This window comes from Tetrao urogallus, assembly GCF_951394365.1.
Source record: "Tetrao urogallus genome assembly, chromosome: Z".
NCBI classification, from domain to species: domain Eukaryota; kingdom Metazoa; phylum Chordata; class Aves; order Galliformes; family Phasianidae; genus Tetrao; species Tetrao urogallus.
The window spans coordinates 66,170,302-66,186,576 of NC_136816.1; the positions used below are offsets into that span (position 1 = coordinate 66,170,302).

The 16,275-nt window shown below is 59.5% G+C and overlaps 3 protein-coding genes across 3 annotated transcripts; 1 reads left to right on the forward strand and 2 right to left on the reverse strand.

The window, feature by feature from the left end:
• Positions 1 to 243: 243 nt before the first annotated feature.
• Positions 244 to 1,337, reverse strand: HINT2 (histidine triad nucleotide binding protein 2; the record flags this gene model as incomplete). Its single annotated transcript, XM_079548099.1, has 5 exons — positions 244 to 377; positions 454 to 526; positions 602 to 706; positions 784 to 927; positions 1,275 to 1,337. 5 exons carry the CDS (start codon positions 1,335 to 1,337, stop codon positions 286 to 288), a joined length of 477 nt encoding a protein of 158 aa, XP_079404225.1. The 3' UTR covers positions 244 to 285.
• Positions 1,338 to 1,618: 281 nt separating this feature from the next.
• TAF1C (TATA-box binding protein associated factor, RNA polymerase I subunit C) lies at positions 1,619 to 5,933 on the reverse strand (the record flags this gene model as incomplete). Its single annotated transcript, XM_079548632.1, is given in 17 exon segments — positions 1,619 to 2,778; positions 2,991 to 3,128; positions 3,211 to 3,397; positions 3,499 to 3,627; positions 3,715 to 3,850; positions 3,940 to 4,011; positions 4,092 to 4,215; positions 4,303 to 4,413; positions 4,491 to 4,738; positions 4,807 to 4,880; positions 4,967 to 5,062; positions 5,148 to 5,254; positions 5,357 to 5,450; positions 5,723 to 5,764; positions 5,767 to 5,805; positions 5,807 to 5,858; positions 5,860 to 5,933. Coding segments are annotated over 17 exon segments (2,883 nt in total).
• Positions 5,934 to 6,103: 170 nt separating this feature from the next.
• TMEM8B (transmembrane protein 8B) lies at positions 6,104 to 13,093 on the forward strand (the record flags this gene model as incomplete). The annotated part of the gene is made up of 13 exons (XM_079548323.1): positions 6,104 to 6,218; positions 8,321 to 8,510; positions 9,037 to 9,244; positions 9,463 to 9,596; positions 9,676 to 9,935; positions 10,317 to 10,672; positions 10,891 to 10,987; positions 11,122 to 11,245; positions 11,501 to 11,643; positions 11,727 to 11,905; positions 12,275 to 12,421; positions 12,502 to 12,618; positions 12,758 to 13,093. 13 exons carry the CDS (start codon positions 6,104 to 6,106, stop codon positions 13,091 to 13,093), a joined length of 2,406 nt encoding a protein of 801 aa, XP_079404449.1.
• Positions 13,094 to 16,275: the final 3,182 nt, after the last annotated feature.

A 16,275-nucleotide genomic window follows, 5' to 3' on the forward strand; every position in this document is an offset into this window, starting at 1 on the left:
AGATGCACGTTTGCTGCTGATGTATGCAATGTGCTGTGCATGGTGGTGTATGGCCTGCGCTGTGTAATGCAACATTTTGCACAGCGTCGGATGCACAGTGGGTCTGGGCTGTGCAATGCAAGGTTTTGCACATTTGTGCATGGTCTGGTGTGTACAGTGCAGGATGGGTCAGAACTTAAAACTAACTTCCATCCCTGAGAGAGTCACCGCAAGACAGAGCCAGAAAATCCACTGCGTGTCCCCAAGAAGCTTTATTGTGGGGTAACCTAAGGGGGGCGGGGGACCTCAGCCGGGGGGCCAGTTCATCTGCCGCCCGCCCAGCACGTGGAGGTGCAAGTGGTACACCGACTGGGCACCATGCTTCCCGTCGTTGATGACTGCGGGGAGAGGAGCAAGGATCAGGGAAGAGAGTGTCAACCGTGGGGGGACACGCGGTGGGGACACTCGACTCACCCAGCCGGTAGCCGTCAGACAGCCCCTCCGCCTGCGCCGTGCGCGCTGCCACCACCATCAGGTGTCCCAGAAGCTGTGGGAGCGGAGCCCGGGGCTCAGCCCCGCGTCCCTCACCCCACTTCTGCCCTCGGCAGCCATACCCTCTCACCTGCGCATCCTGCGGACCCACGCGGCTCAGCCGAGGGATGGGGCGCTTGGGGATCACTAGGAAGTGGACGGGCGCCTGCGGAGCCACGTCGCGGAACACCAGGCACTGAGGGAGGGAGGGCAGGCTGAGCTCTCTCGCGTGGGTACAACCCACGGCGTGACGCGCGCTCCGCTGACCCCTACCTCATCATCCTCATACAGGATGGTGGCCGGCACGCTGCGGGCTATGATCCGGCTGAAGATGGTGGGCTCCGTCCCCACCTCGGCGGCCACCCGCTGCGCCTTGCCCACCTCTCCGTCCTGCCCGCCGGCCGCGCAGCGGCAGCGCTGGAGACACGGGGATGTCACGGCGCGCGTGGGGAGGGGACCGCGCGCTGCGGCCACGCGGGCACGTTAGGGGTGCGAGGTGGGGATTGGGCGTGGGGAGGCGCGAGTCGATGTCGGGGCCGCACGCGTGGGCACAGGCCGCAGTGAGACAAGACGCGCGGCAGGAGGCGCTCCCTCATTCGTGGACTTCGCACGGAGGGCAGCGCGGGCACCGCCGAGGACCCCCCCGCTCCATTCCCTGCCGCCCCGCGCCCCTGCGGTGCCCTCGGCTCCGCCCCCGCGGTTCCCGCGCCCCCTGCCCACCCGCGCCCCCTGCCCACCCGCGCCCCCTGCCCACCCGCGCCCACCTGCCCAGCGCGCGCCCGCGCCACCCAGACGCGCGCCAACCCGCGCGCCAGCACCGCCGCCATCGCCCGCAGCGGTCCCGCCCCCGCCCCGCGCTCCCGTTGGCTCCCACCCCGTCACTCCCGCGCCTTAAAGGGCCCGCACGCTCCTCCATGCCCCCACGCGTGACGCGCACGGCACAGTGTCACACGCTGCGACCACCCCGCAGGAGGCGAGCGCGGTGCTGCCCGCTCACCCACACACCGACGAGAGTACACCCGCCCGCGCCGTCACCTCCACGCGTTCCGCGTGGGTTCTCCCAAAGATCCTGACAACGAGAGCAGTGCCACTCTGCGTTTATTGCTGCTCAGAAGCCCATACGGGGCCGCTTGCGACGCGGTTGCGAGGCAGAGGAAAGCTGGCTTTGCGAGCTGGAGAGCTGGCTCTGCGAGGAGGGGATGCAGCGCTGCACCGTGATGCTGCTGGGGGCCTCGGGGGGATCCTGCGGGCCCTCGGCCCACACGGACAGGTAGTCCCGCAGCGTGCGCCGACGCTCCTTGGGGATGCCGCGGGATCGCAGCTCCTGAGAGGACAGCAGGATCTCGGTGGGAGGCGGTGGGGAGGTTCCGGGCAGAGAGGACACCACCACCTCCCGTGGGGTGGACGGGGGAGTGCGGGGAGTGGCCCCCTCGCTGAGCTCGGACAGCTCAGACTGGTAGGTGATGGAGGAGGTGAAGCTGGCCGAGAGGCTGCGGTGAGCCCGGCTGCGCTTCTGCCTCCGCCGCCGTTCCCGCAGTGCTTGTTGCCTCTGCAGGGTGCTGCCAGCTGGCCCCACGGCCCCCCACTCGCCTCTCCATGCTGCTGTTAGCCTGGCACTCAAGGCATTGGGTTCCAAGGAGGGTGCTGGGCTGGGAGGTTCTGGGGCTGGCTCCCAGCGCTGGATGCGGCCCCGCTCACACATGGCCTGGCGCAGCTGCAGCTGGTACTGCTGTAGGACACTTGGTGCCATCTCTGACAGCTCCTTGCGGGTGAAGAGGCGCCGCTGACTGAGGGTAGGGGGCCCTGATCGGCAGGAGGATGCTGGGGAGCCCATCCATGCCTGCAGCAGTGCCCGCAGCCAGCGGCGGTACCGCAGAGCTGCAGCTGCACTGGGCACATCTGGGGCAGGCTTGGGCCTGGCAAGAGGCTCAGGTTCCTCAGTGGCTGCTGGCGTGGTCACTACCTCCTCCTCCTCTTCCTCTTCATCATTGATTATCACCTCTAGATTGGACAAGTAGAAGGTCTGCTCTTCTTCCTCCTCCTGTTCCTCTTCCTCACTGCCAAACAGAATGGGAGAGCCAGGGGACACTGCGGCCTCATCCTCCTTGTTGGGAGTGGGAGCTGGTTCTGCCTCGTCCCCCTGGTCAGGAACAGGTGAGGGTGCTGCTTCGTGCCTCAGCATCTGGTAGAAGACATCACCTGCCTCGGAGAGTTGGAACACCAGAAGGGACTCTTGCTCACCCTGCTCATGCTGCACGGCAGCCAGCCCTATGGGGATAAATGGGGCATCATCACCACATACCCTACTTCACCTCCCCGTGGGTGCAGGACTCACTCCTCTTTCCCAGTTTGTCCCTATGTCCTCTCCTAAGCCATCTGTATCTCATCTTGAGTAGCATTTGCCTTTTGATGCATGCCCAATGCAGCACCAACTGCTGGCTGCTGCCCCTGCATGACCTACATGCCCCATGACCACTCACCAGCTGCAGGGATGCTGAGGCGCTTCTGGAGCAGGTGGTGCTGGTGTGGGAGCTGTGTGGGAAGGTGAGGTAGGCAGCTGGCAATGCTGTGTAGCTGCTGTGGTGGCCCTGCGAGCTGGCAGGCCATCTGGTCGCCCCCTGCAATAAGACATGTCAAAAATCGGCTAGTGAAGCAGCAAGGTCAGGTCGTGGACATGAGTGGAGTTTCTGTGTCCCCTACCTGGTTTCTCACCTGTGTATTGCAGCAGCAGCAGCTCCTGGGTATGAGAGGTGCCCAGCAGCGCTTTATGGCTCCTTCCAGACTCCCCCGGAACAATGTCAGCAAACAGAGGGGGTGCTTTCATCATGTGTGACCATTTCAGCACAGGCACCAACGGCAAGCGTTCATCCAGCAGGTACACGGCAAACTGGGAGAGGGTAAGGCTCAGCAGGGCTCCCCCACCTGCATCCAAACCAGCTGCACAAGTTGGTTTGGGGCTTTGGGGACTTTGAGCCGTTGAGGACTCACCTGGGTGGCAACGAGGTGTTGGCAGGGGTGAGCCCTTCCCAGGTACATGGGCAATACTACACGTTCACCCTGCTCGCACTTGGCTTCCTCACCCACCTTGAAGAAGTCGAAGTGGCAGCTCGTGGGGGCCTGCAGTGGCACAGCAGGGTGCTGTTGGCACCACGGGGAACAGTAGGACACCCCTCAGCTGACCCTGACCCCTGTACTCATGCTCACCCGAGCATCCAGGCACAGGATGCCAGTGCGGTCAGCACAGCTCAGCACCCGCGGGTGAGCAGTGAAGTCACTCCAGCGCCAGGGTGAGTGGTCCCGGAAAAACAGGGTCTGGGGGTCATGGCGGAGACGCTGCAGCCTGTGGGGAAGGGACAGAGCTCTTCCTTGCTGCAGGGCACCCTTGCCTCCTCCTACCCTGAACGCTGGGGATGCAGCACTCCAACTCACCCTGTCTCAATGTTCCACAGATAGACGGCTCCACTTTGGGTGCAGACTGACAGCTCCCCAGACAGGTATGGGCTGTGGGGCAGAGATATGGCATTACATTGGAAGGTCCGTGGCTGAGGACCTCCCCAGAGCCCTGTATCCCCAGCACACACCTGACAGTGAGGCAGGAGGCTGGCACATCAGTGTTGATGACCTGCAGTGGGCTGGGGGCAGCTCCTGTCTTGCCTGGCATCCTCCACACACCACAGTGATAGTCAGAGCGAACGCCAACAAAGTCTAGTAGGAGACAGGAGAGAGGACAGGTGAAAGGGCAGGGACCCTACCATCTCTGTATGCAGTGCACAGGTCCCAGGGCTCACTCACCTTGCCCATCCACCCGGGCAGCAGCTACTTGCCGGATGCGCCCATTAAGCTCAAACTGCACTGGTAGCCCCCGTGCCCGAGGCTGCTCCTCCAGCACGACATCCTGGAAATCTGGAGTGCTGGCTAAGGGCACTGCCACACAGTGCCCCGCTGCCCCAGAGTCTCCCACATATCACAGGGAAGGATACAGAGGTGGTTCATGGCCATCCCGCCAGGGTACACCAGACGTCCCACACGACTGCTTACATCCTGAGGGGGCAGCCAGGCTAGTGCTCCCCCTGTGGAACTGTCATCAAAGAGCAGGCTGGTCCACTGTAGCAGCAGCTCTTCATGCACACAGTCAGCCAGCAGCCCCAGAGGCACCTCAAAGAGCCAGTCCCGGCACAGGTGAGAGAACAAGCGCAGGCGGGAGGTAAATTGATGCTGAGGGCAGCCACTGTGAGGGGACAACCAGTGTTAAGCAGGTGCCAGAGCCCACAGCTCCCCCAGCCCAGCAGCACTCACCGCCTGGCTTCCATATGGTTGATATTTTCCACCAGGGATGTCATGCGGATGGTTGTGTCCCGGGCGCTGCGTTTCTGCAGGGAAGAGAGCAGGAGTGCTGCTATGAGCAGATAGAAGGGGGTACGCTGGTGTCCCCCTCAGCCTCACCAACAGCACTGACCCTGAGCCTGGAGTCTCCCAGGTAGAAGTTCTTGTGCAGCAGTCGCCCCAGGGAGCTGAAGGCATCCTCAGGGTGATCCACAAAGAAGTGCCCCAGCTGTGTGAGGACAGCAGTGTGGGGACGTGCAAGGATGTCACAGGGGAGCTCAGCCCTGGCTCCTCAGCAGCACCCAAGCCTGTACCTGCTTGGCAAAGTCCAGCGCAGCCCCAGACCTCCCGGTCCGCAGCTTTCTGTGCAGGATACCGTGGTAGAGGATATCCTGAGGGGTGACTGTGGGGACCCAGCAGCCTGCGGGGGGGGCAGGGGGCGGTGGGGAGGGCGGCTGCCAAGGTTGTCCTGACATCAGGTGGCAGCCCCATTCTCGGCTCCCCCACACCCTCTGTCCCTTACCCATATTGGGCGGCAGCAGCGGCACTGCCGCGGCCTCGGCCGGCGCCCAGCTCTCGCCCTCGTGGCTGCGGAGAGGCACAAACGGTGGCAGCACCTGCAGGGAGAGCGGCGGGGAGGTGAGGGCTCCCTTCCTGTACTCCCAGTGCCCTCCATCCCTCCCCCTGCGCCCCCTCCTCTGCCTTCCCGTACCTTCAGTGCCCATTCCCGTGTCCCCATTGCCCCTCACCTGCCGCTGTCCGGGCCCGGCCTCCAGAACCTTCCCGCGCTCTCCCCAGCCGGCGGCTGGAGCCATGCCCCCCTCGTCCTTGGGGGGGCCGCAGCCGAAGTAAGAAGGGAAAAGCACTCCCGGGAACTCCATGGAGATACCAGAGGAGGCGGAGGAAAACAGCGATGTCCGATACGCGCGCTCGGCTCGGCAGCGCCGGCGCTACCCGGGACCAGACCCGGACCGGAATCGGCAAGCACGCGGACCCGACGCCGCCGGAAGTAGGAGGGAGCGCTCTGCATAATCAGCGGTCGGGCATAGAAAAGAGCAGGGCCTGGAGTGCGACACTGCCCCCTGGCGTGCCGGCAGCATAGTGCGCTCAAGGCGCGCAGAAAGCGGGGCCGAGCCGGCTGTGAGCGACAGGCAGAGCCGCCAATAGGCGCGCGGGGGCTGGGTAAGGAGGCGGGGCGGGTGACGTCATGGTCGTCCCTGCGCGGCGGGGCTGCTGGCGGCGCGCACCCCACGGCAGCGGGCGCGGTGGCATGGGGCGGCGGGGCGGCGGGCGGGGGCGGCCGCTCCCACCACCACCCCTCCTCCGCCTGCCCCTGCTGCTCGTGCCGCTCCTCCTCCTCCTCTTCTTGTCTCCGCCGCCCGCCGGTGAGTGCCGCGGGGCCGAGGGATGCGGGATGTGCGAGGAGTCAGGGATCTGAGTGCTATGGGATGCTTCGTGAGGGGGGAGGTGCGTGCTTGCAGTAGGAGACATGGGAAATGGGATGTGCACGCAGTGAGGTGAGAATGGAGCACAGACCGTGTGCAGTGGGGCGCAGCATCTACCTGCTGTGAGATGCGTGTGCAATGGGACAGTGTGTGCAATGGGGTGCGGGATGTGTGTGCAGAGAGATTCAAGACAAACGTGCAGCAGGGCACATAGATGTGCATTCTATGGGATGCCCATGCAACTGATTTTAGGGTGCATAGGCAATGGAGCACGAGGTGTGAGCATAATGGGGCGCATTCATGTGTGGTGGGAGATGGCAGTTTGAGTGCAATGGACTGTTGGCATAATGGGATATGGAGATGTGTGTGCGGGGGTAGTGCCTGATGATAAGTGGGATGTGGGGCACAAGTGCAGTGGGATAGGTGGGGAGGCTCAGAGGTGTGCGTGCTGGAGGTACACAAGTGGTGTAAGTGCAGAGGGACGCCCAGAGTGGTCAAACTCGTGGTCAGGGGCTCTGCAGATGCAGTGTGTCACCAGGACAGAGGGTTGTGAATTGGGGCAGGGGGATGTGTGTGCAGTGAGGGTGAGTGAGGGGACACTGGAGTGGCTACGTGTAGAAATGAGTGTGCTATCGGGCACGGGAGCTACCTCCATTCGGGGGCTGCGGAGGGGTATGCGGTGTTGTGTATGGGGATCTGAGAGGAAGGGGGCCGAGCTGTGGGGCAGGAGCACTATGGGCCCCGATGGAGCGGCTGGAGGGAGCTGTCCGTGGTGCCGAGCCCGACCCACTGAACCCGTGGTGCTGAGCCCGACATATTGGGAGCTGTCCGTGGTACTGACCCTGCTGGGAGGGGAGGTCGCCTCTCCTACCTCTGGCCTGGGGCAGAGACGCTCTTGCTTTTCTCCTTCCTTTCCTTCGTAGATAGGAAATTCTGTTCCATCCTCCAGCTTTCCTGCCTGCACTCTGGCCTCACCGCCGAAGGGCTCCAGCCTGACTCTCCCTGTGCACCTGAGTGCCCCCATTTTGCCTCAGATGAGTGGGCTCGGGAAAGTACAACGGGGTCAGGAAGCTCTGCCTTCCCCCATGCCATCTTCTGGAAGCACGTTCGCTGTCTCTTTCTCTTTGAGGTCCAGTGCCGGTTCACTGACCCCAGGTGGCAGAGAGCTCTGGTCCCTTGGAGGGGACTGGCCAGGTGGTTCATGGCAGGGAAATTGTGATTGAGTACTCTTGCACGCAGATGGAAATTTCATGCCCATCTTGTGTTGGCTGGCAACGAAGGGAGGGGGAGCTGCCTTTGTTCCAGGCAAGGGAGCAGATGCATGTCAGTGTTCAGCCTGCTGGGGCTGCACACACGCAGCACAAACACACGTGCATGCATGCGCATGCGCACACTCCTGGCCAGACACTGTAAAAAGCAGTCTTTCTTCTCAGCTGTCCCCTTCCTTGCTGGATACATCCTCCTGGCCACAACCCTGCTCCCATCTGCTCCTCTGCTAGCATTCCCTTTGTTGGCTGCTTGCAGAGACCTACATCTTATTCTTGGTGAGTAAGGCATGGATAGCTTAGGCTGGCAGTGGGAAAGCAGTACAATAGTGGAGTGAAGTTACTGCTCCTGTCTGGAGATCAGATCTTCCTTCTTTCCAATGTACCATGGAAGTGTCTTCCTTCTCCTGCTAAAGCTCCTGAAATCCCGAGGCAGCTGGACTTTTGGACAGTGAGACCTGCCATGCAATAGCAGAAGGTGTCTTAAACATAAAGCTGTACACAGAGCCACACACACTCTTGTGTGGGTGTGCACGCCTTCATTTAGCTGTGCATGCAGACAGCGCCCACACATGCATATGTGCGCACATATGTGCACCATTCCTCCTCCACAAACACAGGAGAGCTTAGGAGCTGTGCAGGAAGTGCATAGCTCTATAATTCTTGGTGCTGAACAGTGCAGACTGTGCCAAGGGTAGGCACAGCTGACATCAGCCCTGGCTCAGTTGCAGCTTCTCCTGCCCCTCACACTGAGAGTCCCTTGAATCTCTTCTGCAGATGGGCTCTTCGTAACTGACTACTTCACCCGCACACCACGCAAGCTCAGTCCCTTCCGCTCCTTTGCCAGCATCGAACTCTTTCATTTCCACATCCCTGAGGACACGGTCATTGCTGTTTGGAATCTCATCACCTTCAAAGAGCAAGGTGGCACCTTTGGGGACCAATGCCCAGATCGTAGCATCACCGTGTAAGTAAGCAACTTGCCCGCTTTGTTTCCTTCCCCCTGATCCTGCCTTCTGCTGCTGTCTGCCTGGATGTGCCCTGCAGCCTACTTGCACCCATCTGCTTCTTGCTTGTGCACGCATGGCTACACACACATGCAGACATGCACTTGCATGCATGCATAGATCATGCATACACAGGCACACAGGCACTGGATTCAGGTACACACATGCACAGTTATGTGTACAAACATGCACATATGCACGTAGATGCACATATGCACGTAGATGCGCAAACATGTTCGTACACATGCAGATACATACACTCACTCTCCCTCCCCATAATTAATTTGTTGCAATTTTCATTCGTTTGTGCAGCTCATCTATGAGCAGTTTTACTTGGACACCTGTCCTGGGAAGCTCAGGGTCTTCACCAAGATCCTAGCTTACTGATGTCTTCCTCTGCTTGCAGAGACACACCCTGCTTGTAGGGTGGGCTGCCCCTGCCATGCTGCCCAACCTGGGCTCTGTTAATTGCTGTCTCTCCTGCAGGTATTTCCGCTCGGGGGCTCCTTCCGTCATTAACCCACTGCACACACACTTTCCCAGTGACACGGCTGTCCCTGGCTCCTTTGCGCTGACCCTCACCTGGACCTTGCCCAACCGCACCACAGGGGTGTTCAATATCACCAGCCCTCTTCCTGGAGACTGGTTCCTGGCTGCCCATCTGCCCAAGGATGAGGGCAAGATCTCTGTCAAGGTGAAGGACTGAGGGAACACATAAGTTGGATTGGCTAGCTGTCTTATACAGGGCACTTGGGGGGCATATGAATAATTGGCAGGGGTCGGGTCCTGGGCACCTTTGGAAAGAGGAGACCAGGGCAGACTGCCTACCCCATCACCATAGTGCTGGGCCTGTGGCTGTGGGACACTGGCTCGGTGTGGCCGGTACCCATGCTGACTGTTCTACTGGCACAGGGCCTCTATGAGGAGTGCCAGTACCTCTTCCAGCCACAGCTCATTGTGCAGCGCCTGGTGAACATTGCCGTGCTATACCCTGGTTACATCACTGAGCAGAGCATGGCTCCCCATAACCGCTCCTGCCTCTACAAGTGAGTGTGAGAGGATCTGATAAGGAAGGGAACCCTTGGGATCCAGCCCCTGACCCACACTGATGCAAGCATCCTGCAGGGTGTTCGTGCCCAGCTACACATCACGTGTGCTGGTGGAGGTGCTGCGATGCCGCGGGGTCGAGGGCTGCCCACTCTGGCTGCGCATGCGAGCGAAGGCCCCCCCACTGCACAACTCAACAGCACTGGACTGCCGGGAGCGTGCGCCCTGCCAGCTGGCACTGGACCTGCCGTTCTGGCAGCACTGGTACTATGTGCTGGTAGAGAGGCACCCTGGGTCTTCGGGCACCGTCTCCTTCCAGATCACTGTGCAGCTGACAGGTGAGGGACACAGGGAGGCTTGAGAGGGCACAGAGTTGAGAGGGAGATGGCAAGGGTTGCTTGTGGGATCTGGCTACAGAGTGACACCCAGCTTGCTGGTGATGCTGGGATGCACTAAGAGGTGCTGGGACACTGGGAGATGTTTGGAGATGTTGGGGCATTAGGAGGAAAGTACTGGGACACTGGGAGGTGCTGGGATGCTGTGGGATACTGGTCATGTGCTGAGACTTTGGAATGCTCTGGGATACCGGGAGGTGTTGGGGCGCTGAGATGTGCTAGGATGCAGGGATTGCCAACCTGGGCGACAGGGAGGGCGGGTGGGAGGTAAGGGCAGGAGGCCGGGGGGCTGCATGGTGCCAGGGCTGATGGCTCTGCTCCCAGACTGCTCCCGCCCCAGCCTGGCCCGGCCGCCCTTCCTGCCCTCCAGCGCCTCCATGAACATGCCGCACTCCTTTGGTTCCGCGGGTGGGATGGTGCTGGGGGACAGCCCCCCTCCCACCAGCCCCAACAGCACCAAGCGCCCGCTCCCCATCTCTTCCACCATGCCTGCCACTGAGCGCTGCTGGCCCATCCGCCCCACGCTGCGCAACGAGCTCGACACCTTCTCCGTCCACTTCTACATCTTCTTTGGGCCCAACGTGTCAGTGCCACCCGACCGTCCTGCCGTCTTTGTCATCAACCTGCTGCCAGTGCTGGACAGTGGCGGGGTGCTCAACCTGGAGCTGCGGCTCAATGTGGTGAGGTGGTCAGGCCAGGAGATGGGCGTGTTGGGGTCTGGGGCAGGGGTGCCTTTGGGTCATGGCCCATGATTTAAGAGCTGTTGGGTGGTGGACCATGGGTTACAGTAGATAATGACCAGGGTGCTCAGGGTGATATATTAGGATGCTGTCAAGTGCTGTGCTGAGCAGGGGACACTCCCAGTGCTGCTTTAGGGCCATCTCCCCTCTGCCCCCAGAGCTCCCTGTGTGGTGAGAATGTGACAGTGTTTGGCTGTTTGAACCATGAGGTCCCGCTGACATCCGGTGACAACACATCGGTTACCTGTGAGACAGGTAGGTTGGGCTGTGCCTGTCCCCCTGCTGTGGCCATGGGTTTTGACCCCCATGCCCTGCCAGGGATGGCCTGGGGTGGTTGGGTGCCTGGCCTGCTCCCTGCCCAGCTCACCCGTAGCTTTCCCTGCCGGCAGAGTCCCTGGCAGGCTTCCTGCTCTCTGTCAACGCCACGGCCAGCCTGAGCCGCCTGCGCATCCCTTACCCCCAGACTGGCAGCTGGTACCTGAGCCTGCGCTCCCTCTGTGCCACAGAGCATGGGTAAGATCCCAGCATGCCTGCCATGTGTCACCACATCCCAGTGCATCCTGGCACTTTCAGTGCATCCCAAGCATCGCAGGGTATCGCAGCCTCCCTGTCCTGGCAGAGCTGGATGTCACCGCACTGTGGGCTCCTGCAGCTCTGCTCTGAAGCTCTCAGTTGGGAAGCAGCTGTTGGCTTGTGTGCACCTGAGGGCTGTGCTCATGCCCAGTGCATGCACGTTCAAGTATTTACCCTTGTTCCCCCACGGGGCAGGTTCGAGCCTTGCACCAATGTGACAGCTGAGGTCTACCTGCGTGCCTACCTCTCACCCTGCATCAACGACTGTGGCATCTATGGGCAGTGCAAGCTGCTGCGTACCAACAATTATTTGTATGCAGCCTGTGAGTGCAAAGCTGGTAAGATCTGTTCTAGGCACTCCGTCAGTCCTCCTGTCTCAGCTCTCCAATGGGTACTGGATGGAGCTTCCCCTCTCTTGCAGGATGGAATGGCTGGGGCTGCACTGACAATGCCGAGGCATTCTCCTATGGTTTCCAGCTCCTCTCCACTCTGCTGCTCTGCCTCAGCAATGTTATGTTTGTGCCTCCCGTGGCCATTGCTGTGCGCAGTCACTACCTCTTAGAAGCTGCTGTCTACATCTTCACAATGTTCTTCTCCACTGTAAGTGCAGGATGGGGATAGAATCGTGGGACCATTTGAGTTGGAAATGTCATCTTGTCCAACTCCCCTGCAATGAACAGGGACATGTACAGCTCAGTCAGGTCCTCAGAGTGTGACCTTGAGATTCTCGAAGGACAGGGTATCTACCACCTCTTTGGGCAGCCCATATCTAAATCTCCCCTATGTTAGTTCAAAGTAATTTCTCCTTGTCCTATCACAACAGACCCTCCTAAGGAGTGTGTACCCTTCTTTCTTATAGCCTCCCTTTAGATACTGAAAGGGTAGCTTTTGTTGAGATACTGAAAGGATGGTGGGCAGGGAGTTGGGCAATATGGAATGACTCTCACCCCATTCCCTCTGTGGCCCCAGTTTTATCATGCCTGTGACCAGCCAGGCATCGTGGTGTTCTGCATCATGGACTATGACGTGCTGCAGTTTTGTGACTTCCTGGGTTCCCTCATGTCTGTCTGGGTCACTGTCATCGCCATGGCCCGGCTGCAGCCTGTGGTCAAGCAGGTGAGTGCGGAGAGAGTGCGTGTGGTGGGGAGGGTCCTGGAGTGGAGGTCCAGCCTGACATCTCTGTCACAACCCCACAGGTGCTGTACCTTCTGGGGGCCATGCTGCTCTCCATGGCACTACAGATGGACCGCCATGGGCTATGGAACTTGCTGGGACCCAGCCTCTTTGCCTTGGGCATCATGGCTATTGCTTGGGTAAGGACTTATTGCATCCCTTTCCTGTTGTATCAGCTGTGCTCCCCAGCTTGTCACCACGGGGTGGGGGACATGGCTTGTCACAGTGTGGTGGCAAAGGGACCACGGCCACCCCTGAGGTCCTGTTGTCTCCATGCAGACGGCTCGCTCCATCCGTCGCCGCCACTGCTACCCACCCACCTGGAAGCGCTGGGCGTTCTACCTGTGCCCAGGTGCACTGATTGCGGTGGCTGCCGTGCTGCTCTACGCCTTCGTGGAGACAGAGGAGAACTACTTCTACATTCACAGTATTTGGCACCTGCTCATCGCCGGCAGTGTGGGCTTCCTGCTGCCACCCCGCGCCAAGCCCAGCGGGCGCCTGGGGCCGCTGCCCCGCCGTAAGGGCTGTGGGTACCAGCTCTGCGTCAATGAACAGGAGGAGCTGGGGCTCGTTGATCCAGCGGTGGCCTCCATCAACAGCATTTGCACCAGCTGATGCTAGTGCACTGGGCTCAGGCAGGGATGCTGACACAGGGAACAGCAGGACTCCTCTGGGCTGGCGCACAGCTGTCCCAGTGTCACAATTACAGCCCGGTTGAACTTTTCAGCAGGCATTGCTTGCCACTCCATCTGGCTCAGGAGTGCCCCTGTCCCCACTACCTTCAGCCCCCCCTGGTGACACCTTGGTGCCCTGCATGTGACTGTCCCCACCCCATAGTGCTGGAGCGGTGACATCCCTGCTACTGCCACCAGCCCTGGGCAGCTGCAGGCACTGAGCCTTGCTGGGAGAGAGCAATGCATGCGCTGGGCCCCCAGATCTGCTTACAGTAACGCTGTCTCAGCCTGAGGGGAGTTGGGGGAAAGGTATTCTGGGGGGCACACAATGACAGTCAAGTCCCCAAGACCTGTGTGCCAGCCAGGGTGTCCTCATGTGCCCCTGTACAGCCTTAGGTCATGTTGGCAGTGGGGCAGAAGCTGTGCCGCATACTGGGCTGCATCCTGGGCTCCTGCCAGCTACATGAGGGGGGCAAAACCCTGACCCTGGGCACCCTGAGGGGATGGGAGGTGAGATGGAGCAGAGTGAGGGAGACCCAACTGCCCCTTCTCTCTGCTGCAGCAGATTGCTTCATTTCCCCAGGCTGCAGCCCAGGAATGGATCCTGGTTCACAGTGGGCTAGGGGTTGGTGGGTGCAGGGCAGACAGGGGCAGCTCCAGGCCCACTGTTCAGAGGGCAGCAAGCAGTGCTGAGCCATGGTGCCTGTGCGAGGGCCCCGGGGTCCGGCACCCGGGAGCTCATCCTCCATCCCTGTCTCTGCCAGGCAAAATGCTCTGTCTGGTCCAGCCAGGCGGCCGGTTGGGGATTAATTTTTAATTAAAAACGTTGCTCACTTCACCAAACCCAATTGCGTCTCTTCATCTCCCAGAGAGACACAGTACTGAGCTCTTGCATCATTGCAATGCATGCAGAGTGCCAAGTGTGGTGCTTGTGCCATCCAGTGCAAGCATCTGCCTATCAAGGGGTCCTGCACACTGCACCCCAAAATGGAGGCACTCAAGATAACACTGGAGAGGCTCTGAGCACCTCACAAAGTTGCTCACAAATGAGCACCTCCCTGCTCATTTCAGGGCAGTTAGACCAGATGTCTCTTAAATATCCCTTCCAACTCAAATGATCCTAAGATTCTGTGATAGATTCTATGAACTTTACAGAGAGGACTGTGTCCTGCATGGCATCTGTGCCCCATCCCACCACTGTGGGGCTGAAACAAAAACTGCTTCTTGGTGAGTTTAAGTAGGCCCTACAATAACAGGCTGCAACAAGTATGTGGTGAGATGTGTCTCAGTGGGGTTTATCCATAGGAGCTGTCCTGGAAAGCTGCAAGGAACCACTCACCAGCTCCTCTTGGATTCACTTCTCTGAATCCAGGACAGCTCAGCACTCAGTTAATTAAATCTGCAATTGCATTTTTCATCTCAGGGCCGGGCCAAGCAGCCAGGCATGCTCCTGGGGGCGGAGACTGGCAGGCATCAGTGGGGAGGATCCCAGCACTCGGTTACAGCCCAGTGCATCCCCTGGGTCCTTCTGGCTGCCTGTCAGGAGATAGATATCCCCATCCCCCTGCTTGCTTCCCAGGTACCTCCATCCCTAATGAGGATGCTGTTAGGGTAAAGACTGGGCTCTGCCTGTTCCCTGCTCAGATTTTTGGCATTCCTGTGACTCCAGTGGGAACAGCCTTCCTAGTGCTCCATTCCTGCCTCTGCCAGACACAGCAACTGCATCACCATGGCAACAGTGTTCCCATAGCAACCAGGTACATCTGACATACTCGTGGCAACCGGGTCCCTGAACAGCTGGTGGTGGGGAGGGATGGGAGCTCTGAACTCCACCTGCGACATGGGGACAGACACAACATCCAGAGCAGTGTGATCCTTCATATACCTGTCCTGATGGGGGGGGCAGCAGGGGACAGAGGAAAGGCACAAGGGAGTGGCCTTGTGGCCAGCACTGCACTGTCCAGTCACTGCTCAGCATCCCGCATCCCATCCCTGCCATTGGGCCAGCATTCCCTGCTTGGAAATGAGCATCCCCGAAACCCCATAGTCCCTTCCTGGCCCTAAATCACATTGTGGGATGCACATATTTGCCTGCTGCCTGCCCTCCCAGTGGGGCTCAACCTGCTGCAACCTGCACCGTGCAACTTTAATGTGCCTGGCCTGAATCACTCAGCCCTGCAGCAGCTGTGTGAGCATAGGCAGCATCTCTCCCTGCTCACTCCTTGCCCTCATGTGCCCTGACAGCAAGATGGCAGTGGTCACCAAAATCCAGGAATTAAGCTTGTCAACCTGAGATTGACAAAAAGCTGGCATTGTTATGTATCAGCATCTCCTACTATGCATGCACAGTGCTAGCATGGAGTTCTTGCAAGGAAGTCTTTGGTGGTCATGAAGTACCATAGGGAGGTGCTACTCAGGCAGAAAGTCTTGTGTTACACAAGCCAGGTTCCATATATGGCCACGTACTTATTTACAAAAAACTTGGCTGTTGCCTGAGCTCTAATCAGCACTTAATGTGGGCCATTGGCAGCCACAAGAAGCCCCCTCTTCCCCCATCCCAGGCCATTTTTAGAGCGGTGTTCCCATCATGTGGTATCCAGACAACCTCAGTGACATTCAGCTTGGTTTCCTTGGGTGACAGCCTCTACGCGCTGATACCACAAGGGCAGTTCATAGGGACTGGGTAGGGGTTCGGCACCACAAAGCCCTAGAGCTGGAGGCAGCATGTCCCCACTGCTGTGCCTGTGACCCATCACACCCGCATCCCACAGCTGATGTAAATCCTGCTGTGGGCACAGCCAGAGCTTGGGCACAGATAACACTGCAGGGGATGCGGGCAGTGCTCTCATGTGGAATCAGCCCCGCAGCAACAGAAGTCAAACTGCTGCACCGTGTGCAGTCCCAGATGAATTTGCCTGAAGAAGCAAGCCTGCAGAGGAAGAAAAAAGGATGGCAGCGGAGATCGAGAACATTTTACATAGGGTGCAAAGCCACTGTTCCCTGTATGGATTGCAGATTAAAGTTTTCTCACAAAAAACCCTCTTCGCTCAAATATCACCGCTACGATTTCCTTTGAGAAAGGCAAGTGCTAAACAATGTGTTGTTGGGTATTACGAGCAGCAC